Genomic DNA, 18,167 nt, shown 5'->3' with positions numbered 1-18,167 from the left:
ATAGACACTCTGGTTAGATATTTCTCTCACCTGACAAGGTCAGTTTCAGCTGGGACTAGGGTAGTGCAAGTTAATTATTTTTCCAATACACAAGCTGGCACCTGACTCTATTGCAGATGCCTGCTTGAATTACTTTATTAGAGGGGAAAAAAGAGACCCCTGGGGATATGAACATAACAACATAACGGATAGAGCTGTAGGGAGCATGCCAAGTAATTCTGAGGGGTGATGCCCCCCTACACACACACCTCAATGGAGCACTCATGCAGAGAGCTGATAATGACAACATAGCTGTCAACAACAGCAATTTCATTAGAAAAAAATGTCTACTAATGTGCTTATCCCTTATTAACAGATCCTGCAATACCACGTGGTGGGGAAGCTGCTTTTGTTAAAAGCTGAGAACAAAGAATTCAATATTCCCCACAGGCTTTTCAGTGTGTCTTCCCCTCTGAGGAGGATGTATTTGTTGCTGCTTGTTTCTTGGGGACCAAAACAGCCGTAGAGCTGACCACGTGTTGCAAGTAGAGAAAACTGTGTAACTGCCAGGCTGCCAGTCCCCTCACAGTCCTTTTGCCATCACTCACAATGGCCCTTTTTCTTTTGGGACATGGGCCCTTTTGCACTGTTGCCCTGCATGCAGACTTAGAGTCCATGAGTCTGCATTATGCCTGTTCTGATCCTTCCCCAGCTGCCATCGAAAAGCTACTCTTGTTTCTCTATACCTTGCCTGTACCTGTAAAAGCCTGATGCTGTCTTCATACAGCTGAAGTTATTACAGATCCACGGAGATGTCAGATGCAGCTCAGCATGGACTGTGGGGTCCCAGCTCCCAAAGTGGTAGAAAGACAGTATTCCTCCTCACAGTGTTATTACAGTGTGACTACCAGACAGAAGGGACAGTGTTTTGTTACATCACAAACTCGCAGGTTCAGTCAAAATTTGATTCTTTTCTCGCTAGTCTTCACATTCTTCCTCAGAGTGAAAACAGACATTAGACTGACATGTGAAGTCCAGAAGAATCAAGGATTCTGTGGACACAGTAAAGTGTGTGAGGTAAAGTCTGTGAGAGGCATAGCAGAAGACATAATGTCTGCTCTCAGGACATCTTTGGCTCTGCCCAAACAAGGGATGGCAAGCTGCCCAACCTGTGCTTAAGCTTCTCTCTGATCATACTATGGATGTTGGGCACTTGGTACAACTGAATTAAAGTCAGCAGGATCACTGAAAATATGTAGACTACAGAGTCACATCTTCACTCCAGCCTGCAGCTTACCTCATGTTGTTGACATAGATCTTTAGCAGGTATAGTGTTTGCAAAGTCCTATAGTAAGTGAATATGTGTCAATGATAATGTATGGGCCTGCACTCTATTTCATAAAGCATTTCTGGCTGTTTCCAAACAAAAAGACAACTTACTTGTTGAGCTGCTTTACCTTAGTTGAAACACTGATTTCTAGTCTGGGAGTATGGGTTCTCAAAACTAACAGCTTCACTGAAATTTTGCTCTGAATTCAGTACACATCTACTGCCCTCTGTTGTTGTTTTCTTTTTAATTTTTTTTTTTCAGTGAAATACCCATGTGGAAAAATACCAGTGCTGGCAAAAAAAAATTCAACTGCACAAGGGAGAATAGTAGGTGGTTTAATCTGTCCTCCAGGTGAATGTCCATGGCAAGTGAGTCTTCAACAATTTTTCATTGTTTTTATTTTTTAATTTCCTTAAATTCATTGTTTTAAATCTTTTATGTTAAGAATTCATAAAAAGTGCTATGTCTGGATAACTGAATTCCCTCTTTGTCCATAGCCAGTAGATACACCTGTTTCAGTCAAGCATTTTAGCTTCATTTTGGAGTGCCTGGTTTCACTGGAGTAGAGTCACCTCTATCCTCTGATACCTTAGTCCTTAGCCTTACTGTTGGCAAGAATTATAGTTGCTGCTTGCATGGATACACCTTGGCCATAATAGGCAAGGTCCATACTACAAGATGGAGAAAATGTCAGTTTAGGAAGACTCTCCCTCATAAATTCTCAATAAAGTCATCACAGTATTCTCACACACAGTTGCATATAGTGTCGGAAAAGAGCAATACGAAACCCATCACTACTGAGATGCCAATCAAGCACGTTTGATGTAAGACATACATTTGCTTTATGTTGGCAGGCCCTTATAATGCATGATAATAAAGAAAAGTGTGGCGGTACCCTGCTTTCCCCAGAGTGGGTGGTCACTGCAGCTCATTGTTTGGACTATATTCCCCCTATACAGCTTCGTGTGAGACTGGGTACGTATTCTCCTCTCCTCATCTCGTCAAGGTGGTGGCAGCTTCTCATCCTGATAAAACCAGAGTTAAAGGCTTTGGCAGTATAAGGGAATTATCCTTCATAGGTGTCAGACTAGAAGCACCCTATCTCCTTAAACTTACAAGGAATCAAGAAGATCCCTGATATGACCTGCAATTAATAACTTTTCCAGGTGAACACAAAATAAATGAAGATGAGAAAACTGAGCAAGAAAGTGGAGTCTCCAGGGTAATCATTCATGAAGGATACACACCTGGACAAGTCAATAATGATATAGCCCTTTTGAGCCTGGAAACACCGGTGAATCTCACCGACTATGTGGTGCCGATATGTTTGCCTGAGAAACGGTTTGCTGTGTATGAACTATCCTCTATCAAGTACTCCACAGTAAGTGGATGGGGACGCCTATTAGATGGAGGTGCCACCTCTTCTGTTCTGATGAGAGTTGATTTGCCACGCGTAAAGACACAAGAATGTGAAAAGGAGACCAATTTAAGTATCACAGAGAACATGTTCTGTGCAGGAGATCTGTCTGGAGCTAAAGACGCCTGCAAGGGAGACAGTGGTGGTCCTCATGCTACAAAGTACAAGAACACTTGGTTTCTGACTGGGATTGTCAGCTGGGGAAAGGGCTGTGCTGTTGAAGGCAATTACGGGGTTTACACAAGGGTGTCCAAATACATCAACTGGTTGAAGAAGCACATGGACTAAAGATGTTGAGCCAGAGCATTTCCAGAGGGTGCTACTGTCCCCCAATCACTCTGTGCCATTTTCCTATTGAAGCATTCCTTCATTATCTTAGATATGTGATACATGTGATACCCCACCACTATTAGTGATTTGAAGCAAGCCTAATGACTACTTCAATACATAAAATACATTCCTTATCAGTATTGTTTGTAAACTTATGTCTTATCAAGCAGGCACAGAAGAACCATAACAAATCAAACTCACAGTCCCTCTTGTTCTGCATCCATTTCTGCTAAAGGACAGAGCTAGATGCTGAGAGAAAGACTGTCAGCAATACATCATGCCTATCATAATCCTTCCTCCAGCTACCCTCTCAACTTCTGGTAATCAGGGAAGTACAGACTTCCTGAGCCAGAAGTTGCATTAGATTGAACAGTCATGAATGAACCTGCTGTCTGGAATTGAGCGCAATTTCCTTTGAACACATTCATGCATCTGGCTTTCACAACTTCCTATGCTATGGATCCTGTAATATAATTATGAAATAGCAGGAAAAAAAATAGAAAAAGTGTTTCTTTTACATTATGTTAAAGTAGCTTTCTCCAACAGGGAGATTTGAGGGATAGGAACCGAAGACATTCTCCAGAACAAGAAAGCTGGAAAAACATTGATTCCACATTTATAGGTTTGTTATGAAAAGTTTATTTCAGTCTTCTTGCATCAAACATTATTGCTGTAAGGCTATTAAATGCAATATTTAACCCTATATTTATGAGTGGTAAAGAATACCACTGATTTAGTCTCATCTTTGCCTTGCTTATTGATACATAGAGCACAAGTGAAAGGGAACATTTGTTTCCTTTGTTGTCCAGTATAATCTAAACTGTATTCTCTATCCTGAGATCTGAAGTCAGAATAAAATAATTGTCTGACCATCTGAAAAACACTGACCAAACACCATTCACTAAAATCTTAAGGCATAAATGATAGAACTTGAAATACTCTGAAAACACTATCAACTATAAAATTTAAAAATGTACCTTCTAATCTAAGCATGAAAACTGGGAAAAGGTGAGGGAGATAAAAATATTTAGGACATCAGAAAACAGTTTAGCGATCTTATGCAAAACTTATACCCAGGATCATTCAAATAACGTGGAATAGCAACTCTATCACAAAGCTTATCAGAGAGTAGGACAATTACAATTGATCTTTATTATTAGGGAGAAACATTGATATCATCTGGTACATAAACCATGCAATACTAAACATCCTAAAATAAACATATTTTACTGACACAGAAGAATGGTATACTCTTCATTTAAATAGTGAACTGAACTGGGAGAAGCAGCAAAGTTAAGAAACCTGAGAAACAAGAGGTCTTACAGTGCGCAAACATATCCTTACTCTGAAAAGGAGTCCCATCCCAGGGAGGAAAGTGACTAGGAGTAGTGGCCAGCAAATAAAGCATCATATTCACTTAGATGAGTTACTCAGCATTGCAAAATCATCTCTGAAGACCCTTGAAGATAAAACAGTTTGGGTTTTCCGTGGTCCATAAGGCGATTTTTCCTCTGTAACATTCCAATCTAAATACTGACATTTATGAACAAATCATCATCTTGCAGTAAAACAGGTAAAATGCTGAAAGGAATCAGTACTAGTAATGGCTGCACAGGGTGACTTTTTCAAAACAAAGCTGGGTTTTAGATATATTTTTAAGGTAATGTCCTGTTGAAGCAAGACAAGAAGATGAAGGAGACCTGGCAGCTGGCTCTGGAAGCACCAAAGACGGGGGTTCACAGTGCACTGTGAACTCTCCCACAAGAAAGGGGAGACTGAGGCCAGCTCCCAGCAAGCAGCATGCCGAGGTCACTGATCCAAAGTGCAGAACCATCGGCTTACGGGGTTGGGATGTGGGACACCCCGGTGGGAGCTGCCAAGGGTGCGGGCTGTTTCGGGATAAGATCCCGGCTTAGCCCAGAGCCGGGCCAGGGCGACATCAGCTTATTGAGGTGGCTAGTCCCTTCCTCTCCTCCAGAATAAAAGGTTAAAAAAAAAAAAAAAAAAAAAAAAAAAAAAAAAAAAAAAAAAAAAAAAAAAAAAAAAAAAAAAAAAAGCTACGGCCTTGGGTTTTGAAAATAAAATAAAGAAAAAAAGGAAAAGAAAGAAGAGAAGTCTCATCCCCCCGAATGAGAAATCCCGCCGCGGCTTTCCCCCTGACCCGGCGCTTCCGCTATTTCTGGGCAGGCAGAAGCAACGCCACTTCAGTCTCACCCCGCCCGAGGGGGTGAAGACTTCGGCTCCCGTCCCGTCAGTCCCTCCCGTGTCCCGTCCCCGCGGGACCATCAGCGGGGCGCTCCGCGCTGCCATGGCCGGCCGCCTGCTGCTCCTCCTGCTCTGCGCCGCGCTGCCGGGCCAGCTCCGCGCTCAGGAAGGCGGTAAGGCGGCACCTTTCTCATTTTTGGGGGATGGGGGAATCCCCCTTCCTAACAGTCTTCGAGGATGGGGAGGAGCGACCGGGATGGGAGACGGTGGAAGGTCGATGCTGCGGGCCGGGGGCGCGCACCGGGAGAGCGCCGGGAGCCCCCGGGAGCAGCGCTTTTGGGGCAGGGAGCTGCTGTGGGCATCTCGGGGTGCTAAGTCCCGCTGCTGTCCCTGAGGCCTTTCCTTGGCTGCTGCTTCTTCCCATTTTCCCCCCGGAAAGTGGGATTGCTGTCCCTCCCCGCCGCTTGCAACTAGAGTACAGCTGCCTTCACACCCCGAGGTGCTCGTGTGTGTGAAGGGAAGCCTGGCCAAGGCTTGGTTGAGTGTGCTTGGCCGTGGAGGCGACAGGTGGGAAGCATGTCCCTCTGTGCTTTTTTTGTGCCAGCACCGTGCTCAATGCCAAAGTCCAGGGCAGCATCAAGAAGTGGCCTTTCAAAGGTTGTTAACTCTTCCTTCAGTGACTCAGCCCACTTAGGGTTTAAAACAAGTCTGTAGCATATTTCTGGAACATCCTACGTCAGTTGTCCAGTGCCTATTGCTCCTTGATGTCTCTGAAGAAGGAAGCATGATAGAAAGCTTGGGAAAGAGAACAACCAACCTCAGAAGACTGATCAGCTAGTTCAAGTTTACAAAAACATCCGCTTATGCGGGTGGTGTGGAAGCAAAGGAATATAGAGGCGATAACCCCACCAGCTGTGTCCTGTCACTTTCCTGTTACTGCAGAGAGGGATTTAAGGGCAAATAAGATAGCGGGTGAATGAACTAACAGTCACTGAGCTGCAAGTTACAAGCACTTTCTGTAAGCCTTCCTTGGGAGGAGCTGTTTTAAAGTAAGCGGGGCTTGAAATTAAGGATGGGATTGCTTAGCACAAATAGCACAAATAGAATTTGTCTCCCTGTGGCTGATCCACCAATTCCAATGAAAGCAGAATAAGTCCCCTCTGTGTTCACTTGGAGGATATTAGGGTCTATAATTACTATCAGCAATTTATTTGTTATTGAATTAAGCTGCATGAAGAATGCTCCAGAAGGTATGCGCAAGCTGTGTGGTGAGCATAAGGCATTGTCCTTGAGTCCCATCTGTAGCACAGTCTTCCACGCTGTGCTTGGAAAGTATTTTTTGGTGTAAATTCCACATGGTAGAACTTGATTAAAAGCCAATTTCCAAACTCTTCACACTTGTCTAGAACATATGCTTTTTACAGAATAATTGGCAACTTATTTCATCCAGTGTTGGTTTTGTTTTTCCTGCCTGGTAATGTGTGCACAAGTCACTGGAGAATAATGCTATTACTCACATAGCCAAGTGCCTGAGATGAGTCTAATGCCTCTACCCCTCCAGTTTAAATCAACAGCTACCTGCATCTTTAACTTGAAAGCAGAAGGTCTTAGGCTTCTGTGACTAAAAGTTTTAAGACATAAAACCAACTCAACAAAACGACTTCAGGCTGTACTTTCCTGCTAAAGCTGATGTTCATTTACTTTTGTTCTTTGTTAAATCTTAAAAGGCAGCTGCCTTATCAGTACATATATCAGTAAGGCTAGAACATTTCTACAGGTGCTTGAGAGGTGCTAAAAGGGGAGAAAGATCCCAGTGCAGCACAGTGGGATATGGGGTGGTGAAGGGCAATAAGACTCATACATGGGCTCCTCCTGTCTGTTATTAGATACATTGCTGCATCTTGAGTTTATGTGGCATTTAGTTTCTGCATCACAAGCCCCTAGATCAGGAATTTACGTTGCCTTATGGTCAACTTTAAAATAAAATCAAGGAATGCAATCTCCCTGGCCTCCAGGGAAAGTTATTCTGTTCAAGACTGAGTCTTGAGCAGGAGCAACAGAAATGTAAGCCCTCGGTGGCAACCTGCATGCTCTTATTTTCAAGAATAAAAAGTGTAGGAGAGAATTTTTGGGGCCTACATTTTGCCCAGGGGCTACCGATTCTCAGAGAGATTACTGTGAGAGATCCTGGGATATATCAGCCTGTGTGAGGACTAACTTTACAAGTAATGTTGTGTACAGGTAGAGGGGTGAAAGGGTCTGTTTTAGCTTTGTTTCTATCTCATTTCTAATAACTCTTTACCACCACTACCAAATGTTACCCATCATTTTTCTCTTTTATCTAGTATTCATCAAGAAAGAAAATGCCGACAAGTTCTTGGAAAGAACAAAACGTGCTAACTCTATCTTTGAGGAAGTGAGGAAAGGGGATATTGAAAGAGAATGCGTTGAGGAGCGCTGCTCAAAAGAAGAAGCAAGAGAAGCTTTTGAAGACAATGAGAAAACTGTAAGGATGAAATAATATGAAACATAGATCTGTACATTTCATGTTTACAAATTACATTCAAGTCTTTTGAGCTGGGCACCAAAACTCAAAAGTTATTTGCAATCAACGCAAAGAACAAATAGTGGTTGATTGTGGTTGGAATTGCTAAGGCATAAATGTATGCTAGCCCATTTTAAAGCCTCCATTCTTTTACTTGTTCTGATCTGTTTAATTGCCATTGAGAGGTCTTTGACCTTTAAAGGCTTTGATGCTACCTACCAGTGTTGGAAATATGTTCACCCTATCTGGGTGGCATAGCTGAATGCCATGACCATGGTCAAGACAATCCATGGGAAGTCTGAGAAGACAAATGCTGACATGGAACTTCACGGGATATCTCAAGCACTTTTGCAGTGCTTATCATCTTGTGACTCTCTTTATCTGAACTGAGAGAATGTATACTGTGGAAAGTTCTTAAATGCCTTACTGTTAATTGGAATGAAGTATGTATGTGTGACTTTTGTGTCACCTACCCTACTCCAATGGCTTGCTTAAGACAGAAATATGATCTGTTCCCAAGCTCAAAGAAAAGTTAAGGCAGTGGGACAGCTGTGGAGACTGAAGTCAGTAGAATAGGTGGTATTTTAAAACTTGAAGTGACTTAGTAGTGGAGAGGAATAGGGAACATCAACTGTAGCTATGTGGATGTTAAGAACAACCCTGAAACTGGAGTTAAGGACAAATTCATTTCCCTTTACCATTACTTGATGGTCAGAATGTTCTTGGAGTGGCCCTGATATGTCCTGGGTGGAGAGTCATGGGTGCATTGCTGCACAGCATAAATGTTGACCTACCTATAGCAGAACCAGCACAACCTGTTCTACCTGGTGACCAGATGTCACTGGAAAGGACTGTCTTGGACAGACAGCATACCTGGAGTCCTCAGTGCAGAGGGAAAGGAGAACACAAATCAGACAAAATGTTTTCAAATGTCAGGATTTATGAGGTTATGATTGTTGGGAGTATGGGGTGGGGATGGAGACTGAAAAATTGGCATTATGGGAAAATAAGTAAATTGAGTCAAACTGATTGAAAGACACAGTTGTGCAAGAAATCATGTGGCTTATCCCAAGTGAGTCACACTGTGGTATCTCTAAGGAGTTCCAGACATTTCTGAAAAATGCATGAGACTTGGTTCTGTAGAGCTGGGGAATATGGTTTTAAGGTATTAAATGGTAATAGCAGGCTGCAAGGCATGTACCTATCACTTAAATATTTCTTTTAACAATCGTTTGCTGCAAATATCCTGTGTATGAAAGGTCTAATATGTTTTCTGAGGTATTTAGTAATTCTCATTCAACTCTTTCTGTTTCCTTTTATTCCCCATTTTCCACACCTACCTTTAGGAGGAATTCTGGAACATCTATGTAGGTAAGAAACACTTTGTGTTTGTTTAGTGGATTAAGCTTCCTCATTGCAAGGTTTGAAAGGATGCATCTCTTAAGTAACCCCTTCCTGCTCCCTTGCTTCCTCTCTCTTCACTCCAGGACATCCTCACGTCTTTCCTCTGAAAAAGGAATCTGATTCACTGCCTGCTGTTGCTTGAACCCAGTCATTTAATTTGCAGACAAAGTTCAGCTGCCTCCAGCTGCTGGGCTGATTTTTACCCTCTCAAAAAAAAATAGTGGCTCTTTGCACTCTAAGGACAATGAGAAGTAGAAACTGTCCGTGTGACTCTGCCAAACAGTTTTCCTCCAGAGGGGCAGCCCTAGATGAGAGAATTCAAGATACAAAGAGTTACAAATGAGGGTGTTCCTTAAATGCCATAACCAACACAAAGTTGTGGAACTGTATCTCACAGTCACTTGCCTGTTTCCTGTCACCTGTATTATAGAGCGTTTTGTGGAATGTGTTTTCTACAGAACTGTTTGGAATTCAAGGAAGTTATGCCAGCATATCAGCAAATACTACCTAACAATCTTTTCATTTTTTTTTTTCTAAAGGTGTGCGTTGTATTTATTATCTAGTGTTTGTAAGCACTATGAAAGGACAGGTTTTTAATGTATTAGTGCTTTGTAACATGTTCTCCAGAAAGTACGTGTCCAGTTTGCATTTAGGAGGAGTACCTCAAAAATGTTGACCAAAGACAGCTCAGCTTTGTCTTTTGGAATCTGCAGAGAATTGAAAACAGTTGCCACAAAGAAGATGCAGACTTTCACAATCCTCTAAGCAGGGGAAGAACTCTGCAACCTACAGTTTCAAGCAAAGCCTGTGTCAGTGTTACAGTAAACTGGATTGGAATATTTAAAATCATTTTCTCATGAGAATACAAACAGCAGAGCATCAGTGCCAGTGCTCTTAGCGGAAATGCCAATTTCATACATTTTAAACCACAGTTCACAAATGCTTTATGGGTGTTCAGAAGTAGTGAAAACCACAGCTACCCTCAGCCAAATTACTAGAACAATTTGTTCTAGCTTCCTTTTTTAGTGGGGGAATTTGTGCAATATTGACATAAAACTCAGCTGCAATTACATTGTAGGGTAAGACTAATTTTCTAACAGTAGGATGCTGCTTTGCTAAGACCACTACAGAATAGAGTGCTCTGGCACTTCAGAGGAGGAATTAACTAGAACGTATGGTGCAGGCCTTGAGTTTGTCTTTCTTTTGGTTAATAGTGGTCTTGCCTTCCCTCTGTTGAGAATGGACATCAGTTTTCAAGGCCTCTGTGACTGGAGCATTTGGAGATCTGTTGGTTTTGGGCACATGCAGGTACAGAAGGGATGATGATGTGTGAGTGCAGTCCACAAAGCCCATCAGTTGTTCCCTGTGGCAAGTAGAGCTGTAGCAGTTGAGGTCACAGTCCAGAAACACCATGCAGGCAGCAAGCTGGATCCTTAGGATGAGTAGCTTCCTGCATGTTGTCTCCTCAGTGGGCACTGATGTTCCAGCTGCTCCAAAGGGGGATAGAACAGGTGGTAAAACACGGAAATTCAAAGAACAAATCTATAGCAACAAATTATTAAGCAAATGTCACTCTTCTGGATATCCTACTTTTCTTATCAAACAGTGCAGCCCAGGGAACATACGTCATGGGGGAACACGTTTGCTACAGCAGATCACTAAACGAGAAAGAACATGTCAACAAGCACCAGTGCAGGAGTGAGATACCTTTGTGGGGATGGGAGAAAGGACTGCTCTGTGGAACGTGTATCCAAACACAGTGCAGCCTCCCTGTCCTCCAGATAACTGAGTTTGTGAGATAATTGTGACTGGGGCCCTGGAGTCGGATCAGCCAGTATTGTCTAGGTCATGGAAGGGAAGGAAGGCTGCAGAACCACCTTTCAAATGTGGGAGATGCCAGTGTAGATGTGGGTCGTGTGAGGTAAGAGCTAATATTTTGAGGCTCAAGCTCACACCTCACCAGATACAATAAACTTTTAGTGCTTCTAAGCAGGACAAAACAGGAATTTGGCCTGCACAAATGGATTTTTCAGGGCTTTGTAAAGTGTTGAGGTTTTATTATCTTCTGATTAATATGCTGATGGCTGTGTCTTTAAATGGAGAACTCTACAGGCAAAAGACATGCACAAGGGATGAGATGACCTTTAAGGAAATAAAAGCTGAGGCTTTTTAAGCAGTAGTTGCAATGTAGAAATGTCCCATCTTCTTTTACAGGCTTTGTTGTAAGTTATACTCTTGACCACGATGTATTCTTTTATCTGTCTAAAAAAAAGGCTTGTGTATGCACTGTTATACAGTACCCACCAAAAACAGATTGCAAAAGTGAGGATATATGTATGAATCATTGTGGGTTTGGAATGTTTGCAGTTAGACTGTTTGTTCCATCTGGAATGTGGCAACTCACAGGACTTGTATTTTAGAAGGAAGGATAAAAGGTGGCTTCTTAAAATTGACACTGCTTCAGAGTTCACTGGAAATACTTGCACTCTTACAATAATTTGGTGTTTGGTTTGTTTTTGTAGATGGGAACCAGTGCGTCCCAAATCCTTGTCACTATGGTGGCCAGTGTAAAGATGGAATTGGTTCCTACACTTGCACATGCTTGGATGGTTATCAAGGCAAGAACTGTGAATTTGGTAAGTTTCTGCTTTAGAGAACTGTAGCAGTGAATTTCCCAGGAAGCTGAAATGTAGGGATTTAGCTCTTTCTTAACTCTTGATTATGATGGAGCCTGTCTACATGAGCTGGAATCCCCAGAATATGTGGATAAAACTAAGAAGCATATGATTCTTATAATAGATGTCAAAAATCCTTTATTCCAAGCTCAGAAATGCAGCCTCCCTGCTTAGCTCACACCAGAAAAAAACCCAAGAAAGCAGATTTCAGTAGACAATGCAGAGACTTTTTCAGATTTGCAAGGAAGCGTGTTTTGCATATAAATCCTTCCCGAGGCTCCCTTCCGTGGCATACGGCTGCTACTCTGACAGTTTCACTGGAGGGTGTATCAGCAGCCCAGAAGTAAGACTGGAGGGTGCGGAACTGACGTTCAGGCCCAAGACTGAGGAGAGTGATGAGGAGTTGAGATTTTTAGGGCAAGAGGGAGGAATCGTGTGAGGGTTCAACAGTATCTTTTCTATTAGTGTTTTCTTCATTTTTCCCTGACATTTTGTCTCTGCTTTTCTAAGCTCACAAAGACATGGCCACCGGGCCCACTTGGACTTGGCAAGTACGTTTTGTGTGGTGGATGTGGCTGCCTTGTAAGGCACAACCTGGTGTTCACCACTCATGTTATTCCCAAGATGTACTTCAGGTGTTTTGCAGTTGTAGAGACAGATGCCGTTTAAGTGTGCATTTTGTTTTGGTGAAGTTTGAGATCTTCTGTGAAGTCAGTGTTTGTTTACAGTTTTTCTTCAACCATCTCTTTTCTAGTCATACCAAAGTTCTGCAAAATAAACAATGGTGACTGTGAGCACTTCTGCAGCATCAAAAAAGATGGACAGAAGGATGTATTGTGTTCCTGTGCAGATGGGTATGTTCTAGCAGAGGATGGCAAACACTGTGTTTCAACAGGTATGAAGCCACATGATAAACCAATAGCAATGGTGGAGAAACTTTTTTCACAGTCAAGGGATGTCTTGGTTGACAGTTGAAGAATGTCTTTTAAACCATTGGTATTCTACATGAGATAGATTTAACAGTGAGTCCAACTGACTTGTATTTCCAAAGACTTCCATTTGTGAGGTGATGTGATGGACTTGATCAATATCTGGCTGTTTCGAAACCCTTTGTAAGGTGTGTTTCACAGAATTCTGCTGTTGACAGGAGAAAAGTGATTGCAGTAATAACTCATTTACTTAAACACTTACATGCCATCTAAAATACCTGCTTGCAAAAAGTTACTACTTTTCTAGAAACTGATGATGTTAAATAATTATCATTGGTACTATTTACATTTGTTAATTTTTGTTTTATTTCAGTAGTCCTGGACAGAGAGGTCAAACATGGGCTCATGATGTTGTTTCTAATATCCTTTATAACTAATAACAAATTGCTGCTGTGAGCCATATTACTTCACTCATTCTCCTTGGTGTTTCCCGGGAGTTTTCTCTTGTGGGATTTCTGTCCATCTCCAACTTTGACATTCTTCTCTTCACAGTAAAATACCCCTGTGGAAAAATTTTTGTGAGAAGAAAGAAAAGGTCGGTTCTTTTACCTGGAGATTATAGCAATGTAACGAGTGATCAAGAAGGCCCTCCCACAAACGAAACAAGCTCAGAGGATGGCATTGTTATTACCACAGAAAGCCCAACTCCCCCGACTGTCAACAGAACAAGTAGCAAGAATCCATATGTTGATACCAGGATAGTAGGTGGGGATGAATGCCGTCTGGGTGAATGTCCATGGCAGGTAAGTCTGGTGTGTGTGCCCTGCACGTGAGCAGAGTCTTTTTCTGGGGGAAGGTGCGTAGTGGCTCCTTTCACCTGGCTGCCTTCTGAATGTTACTCATGTAGTGCCAGTGCTAATGAGATGTAGCTGAATTGTGTGAACTGGGCACTTAGATGTGCTGTTCTTGAGACCTTAAAAGTGTCAAAACGAAAGGCTTTGTGCCATTTTAGATGGAGCTGCCTAACCTATTCCCACACAGGGCTTTTGAGTCATGCTGGTCTACCAGGCCATTTTTGCAGGTTACATTCTGGTTCTGTTTGAGAGCACCCACTCAGGGAGCACACCCAAGAGCATGTCAGGTAAAGCAAGAGTTTTACTTTGCAAATACACTTTCATGTTTAAGTTCTACTCTCGAGTCTGGACCAGCCAAAATGAACTCCTGTATTTGGGAATAGTAAGGGGGATACAAGCAGGAACAGAACTTGGACAGGAATTCTTGCGGGTGGTAAGTCCAAGGGATGGGGTGATTTTGGGGGCTGCACTCCGCCTGCTCAGTCAGTCAGTGTCTAAAAGACAGTACTAAGCACCGTGAGTGCAGTAACATGGAATCCAAACATCTACTTCACATAAAGACAATCGAGACTCTGTAGCAGTACGAGCCGATCTACACCCTTGAATGCAGTACTAAGAGAGACCTGGAGGGCCCCTTAGGTTTTGCAGTAAGAAGCATATATGTGGTGTGCAGAGAAATCAGTTACCTGATTATAGCTCATTCACATTACACTGCACTTCTTAATTTTGCACTTACCTTTTTTCTTTTACAGGCTGTGCTGTTAAATGAGGAAGGAGAAGAGTTTTGTGGTGGAACAATTCTGAATGAAAAATCTATACTTACTGCTGCTCATTGCATGAATCAATCTAAAGAAATCAAAGTTGTTGTTGGTAAGTGGTTCTACTCCTGCAATATTTGAGCATGTGTTGCAGCTTCACCTTCTGTGCTCTAAATCTTATGTGAGATGTACTCATTACTTTATGTATTATGGTTTGTTAGTTTTTTGTTGCTATTTTACTTTTTCTAATTTCTTGTTACTGTGGAAATTGTACTTTGTAACAACAGGGACACCAGATGTGGAAAATTATAATGGTGCATCCCTTTCTTCTTTGCCAGCTAGTTGGAAGTGATTAAAAAGAAATGTTTTAGAAATGATGGCCATCAGCGTTTTCAGCAGAGCAGTGCTTTTTCAGAAAGTTTGTAATTTCTGACACATCTGAATCATCCACATTTGTTCCTGCAGGAACACTCAGAAAATCTATGGCACATCCAATAGAGGACAAAGGAACAAACTCAGGTTATGATTGCTTCACTTCTGAGCCAGAACACTAGATCAACACAACTTAATCTTTGCACTCTTTTAGTCTTGACCCAGACCATGTTCTCTTCTTTGTCAGGTTCAAGCTCCTTTTCAGAGACTCCACACAAAGTTGCATTAGTTTATCTGGATCGGTCTATACCTTTATATAAACTGGTACAAAAATCTCCGTAGACCAAAACTTGGGACCAAAACTGATCCTGTTGCTGCTAATAAGTATTGCCTACATTTACCTGTATTGTATAAATGCTTAGGCTAAGTGTTATGAAGGGATATACTAGTCTCTCCCTCTATCAAGGTTGTTCTTAATTTCTTATACTATCTCCACATTAATGACTGTTTTAATAATCTTGTACAGGTGAAGTGGACAGAGAGAAGAAAGAGCAGTCTGAATCGACGCATAGTGTGGAAAAAATACTTGTTCACCCTAAATACGTTGCTGCGACTTATGATAATGACATAGCCTTAATAAAGCTGAAGGAACCTATCACATTTTCGGAGTACATTGTCGCAGCGTGCCTTCCCAAAGCAGACTTTGCTAATGAAGTTCTGATGAACCAAAGATCTGCGATGGTTAGTGGCTTTGGGCGTGAATTTGAAGGTGGACGACTATCCAAAAAACTGAAAGTGCTTCAAGTCCCCTATGTTAATAGGAACACTTGCAAGCAATCAACTAACTTTGCAATAACAGAGAACATGTTCTGTGCTGGTTATGACACAGAGCAAAAAGATGCTTGTCAAGGAGACAGTGGAGGCCCCCATGTAACCAGATATAAGGATACTTATTTTGTTACTGGAATTGTTAGCTGGGGAGAAGGGTGTGCAAAGAAAGGCAAATATGGTGTCTATACCAAACTGTCCAGGTTCTTGCGTTGGGTAAAAGCAGCCTTGAATTTCTAGTGGTGGTGTGTCTCCTGATCCTTCTGATAGCTTCCTAGGTGCGGTTTTTGTAACAGAAACTTTTTTTTCACATCTGCTAAATTTTTTTTGAGAGCTGATTCCTTAAAGTTACAGTGCTGCTTCTATTTGTATTATTCCTGGCTTTAAATCACATGTATGTGGACTCAGTAGTATTTTGAATCTGTTGAATGGGGGAATTTCCCCAAACAAAATGGTTGCTCAGTGGGGTCTTTGGTTTGCTTTAGTTATTTTTATATTGCCATATTTGGTTCATATCTGTTGACCCAAGTGCTTCCACCAGAGGCTCATAACATATCCTAAACAATCACTAGCCATGATGAAAGTGGGCAGGACAGGACTTTAGTTAATCCTCGTATTGCAACCATCTGGCTCAGCAGGGAGTTTGTTATTACTGGAGTTGTTTAGCTTTGGATGTATTCAGAAGAGTAAGGGAGCAAGGGAGCTTACATGGCAAAAGCTGAGACACAAGTAAATATTCAATGTATGATTGAATAATAACCACGTTTCACAGAAGGCCTACTCAGGTCACAGCAGCTAATTAAAATAGTGGTTTGCTTTATATGGATTGTAGTTCACCTTAGTTTAATTTAAACATTGCTGCTCATCAGAAAAAAATTTATGTGCATGTTCATTGTTTTCTGTATCGTGTTGTGGATTGTGTATGGCTGAGGATTGGAAATCTCCTATTTTTCTGGGTGTTTCTGTCAGGTGCAATATTGATGTACAGCAGCATTTGAAATAAAACATTCTTTCTTCTTCACTCCTTTTTTTATTAATCAAATCCAGACCTCTCAGCCTGTTACAGTTCATCGCTGTACACGCTACACCCAAACCATCCTGATGACCTTTCCCAGGCTCCTCCAGTCTGGCATGTTCCCCTGTTCTCTGAGGAACACTGAACTTCACCAGACACCTGCCACTTATCTCTTAGGGTTTGTGCTGGTACTGGCTAGTTTTGTGTAGCTGGTGCTGTGAGCAAACCAGGTTAACAAACTGGAAATACAGCTCTGCAAAGCAGCGAGGTATTTCTGCAGTCAGCAGTGATTGTGGGCAGGAATGTTAGTGGGCAGGTCAGTTACCCCAGCTTGATGGTCTTGACCTGCATAACCCCTCAGTGGGCTAACTTCAATGTTTACTCAGCAATATTTGTTCTTCTGTCTGCTATATTCCTGTTCCTCTCCCTTGTCCTACTGGTAGCCTACCCCTGTGCTCCAGGGTGAAACTTGCCTCTTCAAAAGAAAACCTCAGGCCTAGATGCTACCGAAATTCTATTTACATACTCCTGCTGAGGGCTTTCTTGTACTTCGGTGGAGTTTGAGGACTGAAGCAAAATGCAGACTGGGCTGCATAAGGTGTTGAGGCAGCTGAAGGCAGGACCTCCCTCTGGCAATGGTGGCAGTAACTGGTGTGTGTAGGTTCTTGCTGAACCAATTATCACCTTGTGAGAGCAGACACAGAACAGGCAAGAGGGTGATAAAAGTACATGTTTGTGTAATTATTTGTCATTATTTGTGCTTTGTGGACTAGGGGACATCAGTGAAAACTGGGCAGCTTTGCTGTCTTGCCCTCCTTGCTCCCATTTGTCAGCTGCAGTGTAATGATATCCAGGTCTAAGGCTTATAGGGAATACTGTTTTGGACTGAAAGAATAGTGTCAGAGTGAAATACAGGGTCAGTATGTTGATAAGCAGGGCTTTCAAATGCACAACACAAACAATGGGCCATTCTTCATGTTCTCAAGAGATGTGATAATTAAATAATCCTTAATATCCATTTATAAGGTACTGGGTGACAAAATGAACCCCACATGATATAATGGGGGGAAAGGGAGGAGGGAACCAGAACCCTACCCCATCACTCACTGTAGTTGTCTAAGTCTCCACACAATGATCACTTCTCCACTTGATGAAGCATTCCACCTGTCTGTCAAGTTGGACCCTGAGATGTTTATCTTCACATCCAGTTTATGAATCATACTGCAGATATGATACCTGTCTTGTTTAATTTTGCTGTAAAAGTCATTTGGGTATTACAGAGGTCTGGTTGGAGACAACTGAACAGATACCTGAGTCATCTCCATTACAAGTGCTGTGGGTCAGAGGTAGATTTCGACATCCCAGAGGTGAGGTGGGAGAGGTCCTTAGCGGCACATGGGTTGCCCTGACTGTCTTCAGAATGTTTCATGGAAGATTTTCTCATACAAAGACGTAGAAAGCAACTTTGAGAACACGCATTTGCATTTAATTTTAATCTATAGACTAGAAGTAGCTGACAATAGAAA

At 42.1% G+C, this 18,167-nt stretch overlaps 2 protein-coding genes across 3 annotated transcripts in view; both read left to right on the top strand.

Annotated features, from left to right (window-relative positions):
* Positions 1–3,544, top strand: part of LOC114057854 (coagulation factor VII-like) — a 9,387-nt gene extending 5,843 nt beyond the window's left edge. For both annotated transcript variants that reach the window (XM_027884612.1, XM_027884611.1), the window contains 3 exons: positions 1,571–1,677; positions 2,164–2,284; positions 2,476–3,544. In XM_027884612.1, the coding sequence (XP_027740413.1) occupies positions 1,571–1,677; positions 2,164–2,284; positions 2,476–3,014 (767 nt within the window). In that variant the 3' untranslated portion in view covers positions 3,015–3,544. The remainder of the gene's footprint in view (positions 1–1,570; positions 1,678–2,163; positions 2,285–2,475) is intronic.
* Positions 3,545–5,297: 1,753 nt separating this feature from the next.
* On the top strand, positions 5,298–16,647 carry LOC114057853 (coagulation factor X-like). The gene is made up of 8 exons (XM_027884610.1): positions 5,298–5,434; positions 7,607–7,767; positions 9,153–9,177; positions 11,733–11,846; positions 12,640–12,780; positions 13,367–13,617; positions 14,421–14,538; positions 15,325–16,647. Exons 1-8 carry the CDS (start codon positions 5,365–5,367, stop codon positions 15,864–15,866), a joined length of 1,422 nt encoding a protein of 473 aa, XP_027740411.1. The 5' UTR covers positions 5,298–5,364; the 3' UTR covers positions 15,867–16,647.
* The last annotated feature ends 1,520 nt before the right edge of the window (positions 16,648–18,167 follow it).

This window comes from Empidonax traillii, unplaced genomic scaffold (assembly GCF_003031625.1).
Source record: "Empidonax traillii isolate 1590-97213 ecotype Southwest subspecies unplaced genomic scaffold, ASM303162v1 scaffold151:size923898, whole genome shotgun sequence".
Classification (NCBI taxonomy): Eukaryota; Metazoa; Chordata; class Aves; order Passeriformes; family Tyrannidae; genus Empidonax; species Empidonax traillii.
Note: the sequence above shows the minus strand (reverse complement) of the source record. Positions and strands in the feature narration are given on the sequence as shown.

Coding starts and splice junctions, on each gene's coding strand:
- LOC114057853 (XM_027884610.1), top strand. CDS start 5,365: ATGGCCGGCCGCCTGCTGCTCCTCCTGCTCTGCGCCGCGCTGCCGGGC. Junction 5,435..7,606: donor GCTCCGCGCTCAGGAAGGCG/GTAAGGCGGCAC, acceptor TCTTTTATCTAG/TATTCATCAAGAAAGAAAAT. Junction 9,178..11,732: donor ATTCTGGAACATCTATGTAG/GTAAGAAACACT, acceptor TTGTTTTTGTAG/ATGGGAACCAGTGCGTCCCA.